This window comes from Nannospalax galili, unplaced genomic scaffold (assembly GCF_000622305.1).
Source record: "Nannospalax galili isolate Female #2095 unplaced genomic scaffold, S.galili_v1.0 scaffold72, whole genome shotgun sequence".
Classification (NCBI taxonomy): domain Eukaryota; kingdom Metazoa; phylum Chordata; class Mammalia; order Rodentia; family Spalacidae; genus Nannospalax; species Nannospalax galili.
The window spans coordinates 6,872,996-6,876,474 of NW_008336933.1; the positions used below are offsets into that span (position 1 = coordinate 6,872,996).

At 57.8% G+C, this 3,479-nt stretch overlaps 1 protein-coding gene across 2 annotated transcripts in view; it reads right to left on the reverse strand.

Moving 5' to 3' along the window:
• Positions 1-1,853, reverse strand: part of Dsp (desmoplakin) — a 54,753-nt gene extending 52,900 nt beyond the window's left edge. The window contains exon 1 of one of the 2 annotated variants that reach the window (XM_017797771.2): positions 1,557-1,853. In XM_017797771.2, coding sequence (XP_017653260.2) covers positions 1,557-1,750 — 194 coding nt within the window. In that variant the 5' untranslated portion in view covers positions 1,751-1,853. The remainder of the gene's footprint in view (positions 1-1,556) is intronic. The other variant, XM_017797772.2, reaches the window with a different exon arrangement.
• Positions 1,854-3,479: the final 1,626 nt, after the last annotated feature.

Consider the following 3,479-nt stretch of genomic DNA (forward strand, 5'->3'; position numbering starts at 1 on the left):
AGAAAACAAAGAACTCCAAAAAAAGGGGAGAAAAGTTATCCTGATGCTCGGGAAATAAATAAATCTAAGCAGAAAACAGGTTGCAACTGGAAGAACCGGCCCTGTCTCCAAAACTGCTTGCAAAACAAAACTGTACCAGAGCAGGAACCCTTCCTGTGGCACCTCCTCTGCCCGCGGCCACAGAGCGGGGTAGATAATAACGTCCCTAGGCTCCAGTCCCTCTCCCAGGGGCCCGAGGTGGGGATGCTCGGGAAATAAATAAATCTAAGCAGAAAACAGGTTGCAACTGGAAGAACCGGCCCTGTCTCCAAAACTGCTTGCAAAACAAAACTGTACCAGAGCAGGAACCCTTCCTGTGGCACCTCCTCTGCCCGCGGCCACAGAGCGGGGTAGATAATAACGTCCCTAGGCTCCAGTCCCTCTCCCAGGGGCCCGAGGTGGGAAGGGCTGGGAGGGGGCGGGCAGCAAAACTCTCCCAGCTCACGTGGGCTTACGGGGAGCGCTCTCAGGACTGGGGAATGCAAGTTCATTACCTTCCCCCACCCACGCGTGACCCGTCGCTCTATTTCCCCCAGGATCCCAGGAAGAAGACCCAGCTCTAGTGCCATGGGCCCCTCTATGGCTCCTTGGCCAAGGCGTCCTCTGCCAGGGTCGCCCTCCCACCCCAAACTTCCAGCCCATTCGGTACAGATCAAAGGCTGCCCCTGAGTCCTGAGCTCCGCACTGGACAAAGTCACCCCGGATGCTTTTTTGAAAAGGGGCACCCGGCCTCAGGTGCGATCGCGGGTACTCAGAGGCCATGCTGTAGAGGAGGGAGTGGAACACCGCACCCCGGGCCCAGCGGCCTCGGGGGCAGAGGAGCCCCAGTTGCAGGACAGGAGAGTTGGAGGCGGACAGGGAAGGGCAGCCAGAACACACACACGCCCTCCGGTGGCTGCACAGCCGCGGCGCCGCCGCGAGCCCGGTCTTGGGGCGACCATGACTTTGGATCCCTGAGTCCCTCGGAGACCACAAGAGAGCCCATGGGACCCCACCCCTTCCCCTATTTCCTTCTTAATTTGCGAAGCTGGGTTTTGTGGTCGCAACTTCGCCTGACCTCCCACCTGCAGGCTGGAACAAAGGCGCTCACAGCCGGGTCCCCCAGGCGGGGGACAGCCAGGGGACAAGAAGTCCTGCGTCGCCGCCCGCCCGCTGCGCCCCTCCAGGGCCCCTCGAGGACTGGAGTGGAAAGGGGGTGAACTGATGTCCGCTGTGGACACTCGCCCAGGCTGGAGCGAGATGAGGACGGCGGGACCCGGTCCAGACTCCCAGGACAGGGGCGCCGGGGTCCCCGCACGCACCCACACTAGCTGCGTCTGCGTGGCGCGCGCTGGGCGTCTGGAGACCCGGGTCCCCTCGCAGCGCCGCCAGCAAAGGCTTCCGTGACCTCGGGCGAAACACTTTCCTGCGCCTGGCCCAGGGTTTCCTGGTCGGCCCAGGAGGCGGGTCACACCCAGCGGCCAGTGTGGGCTGGGAGGCGCAGGATCCCACGATCCGGGAGTCGAGGGGGTACCCACCAGTAGCCGTCCGAATTCTGGTCGTTGACCGCGCAGCGCCGGGAGTAGTACATCCTACTGGCACCGCCGCCCCCGCCGCCCCCGCCGCCCCCGCCGCCGCAGGTCATCTCGTAGCGCAGGTCGGGGCCGGACTCGGCGCGGGTCATGCGGCCCAGCGTGTTGATCCGCGGGTGGGAGCCGCCGTTGCAGCTCATGTCGCCGGACACTCGGACAGCGGCTCAGCGCCCAGACATAAGCGAGGCACCGCCTCGGAGAACGCGCGGGGCTGGAGGAGAGGGACCGCGGGAGGGTCGGTGGGCGCCGGGACGGCCCCAGCCGCGGGGATGGCGGGGACCGCGACGGCGATGGGCGCAAGAGCTGGACCCGAGCTGTGGCTCGGAGGGCGGCGAGGGCGCAGAGGAGCTAGGTCGAGGCTGGGTGTTGGTGTTGGTCGGCTGGCCGGGAGTCTCCTCCCCGCTGGCACCCGGCGCCCCAGCCACACCTGGCCGTTTTCTTCCCAGGGCGGGGTGCGGCCGCCCCGCCTCCCCCTACCCCCCGCGGTGTCACCGACGCCTGGGGCCGCCCTCCCCACCTGGGCTCCGCCCTGCGCGACCGAGGCCTGAGTAACCCGGAGGGGCGGGGACCAGGACACCCGGTCCCCTCCCGGGGCTGGGACCCCGGCAGGGACCTGCGATCGCTGGCGACGCGCGCTCAGCTTGTCCACCGCGGCCCAGCTTTTGAGGATTTTCTCCGTCCGCAAGGCGAAAATAAAGTGGAATGGAAGGGCCGCTCGGTTGAACGACGCCTAGTGAAACATTTACTTTTTGCTCATCCCAGGAAGCGATGCCAGCCCAGCTTCAAATACAAACACCACAGAGAGAACGCTAATAAGTTTGTTTGCACCCTTTTTTGGTTCTTTATTCTTAAATTGCCTCGGAAATTCTATTTCCCTGGTGTAAAACTATTTTTTTTTAAACGGAGAATCCAGGAAAAAGCTTCGCCAGTAAGAATTTCTTTGGTATGAAGATAAAAAAGCAGCTGTTTTCCATCGGATAACATGACACTATAAGTTACCATTCATTTCCCCTTTGACGCTTGTTTCCAACAAAAAGTTGTGAAGACTTAAACCGCAAGACTCAAGCGTTAACCTGGTGTAGTGGTGCACGCCTGCAATCCCAGTACTCAGGAGGCTGAGGCAGGAGGATTGCAGAGACTTAGAGCTTCGGTTAGGCTATATAGCAAGTCTTTGTCAAAACAAAGAAAAGACAACACATACACACACGCACGCACGCACACGCGCGTGTAAAGACTCAGCTTCTTATTTTTCTAACAGGATCGGTACATGCCTTTCTTGTCGCTCAAGGGTCGCTGAACGCCTTTTCATGAGCCCAGGGTACTTTTTTGAAACTGAGAACAACCCTGGACAGATACCATTCCACTTAGTGCAGATGAATTAACTCCCAGTCAGAACATTCCAGTGATTTGCTCCTAGGCCAGTTCCAATGAGTAGCTGTGTGTTCACTGTAGTCTCAAACTGGATTTAGACACAGATAGGCACTGTCCATAAACAGCTTTTTGAGCCCAGTACTTGGGAGACAGAGGCAGATTTCTGTGAGATCCTGGCCAGCCTGGTCTACATGGTGAATTCCAGATCTGCTGGGGGTACAGGGAGACTCGGGAAAGACCAAAAAACTTTTTAATAACTTGGAAAACTGTTAAATACTCTTTAGAACCATTTAAATATTTTAAATAAGTATTTCTCATCTTCCTAAAGAATGACAGTTAATTTTCCTTATTGAACAATATATTTCTGAAATGTTTATGAGGTGGAAAAAAAAGAAACAAAAAAGCAAATATCAAACTACATTGATATGGTCTAAAGGAAGTGGGAGGTTTCTAAATGTGTGCTGTATCCTGTTCTCTAGTGACGCCTTCAACGTTTTA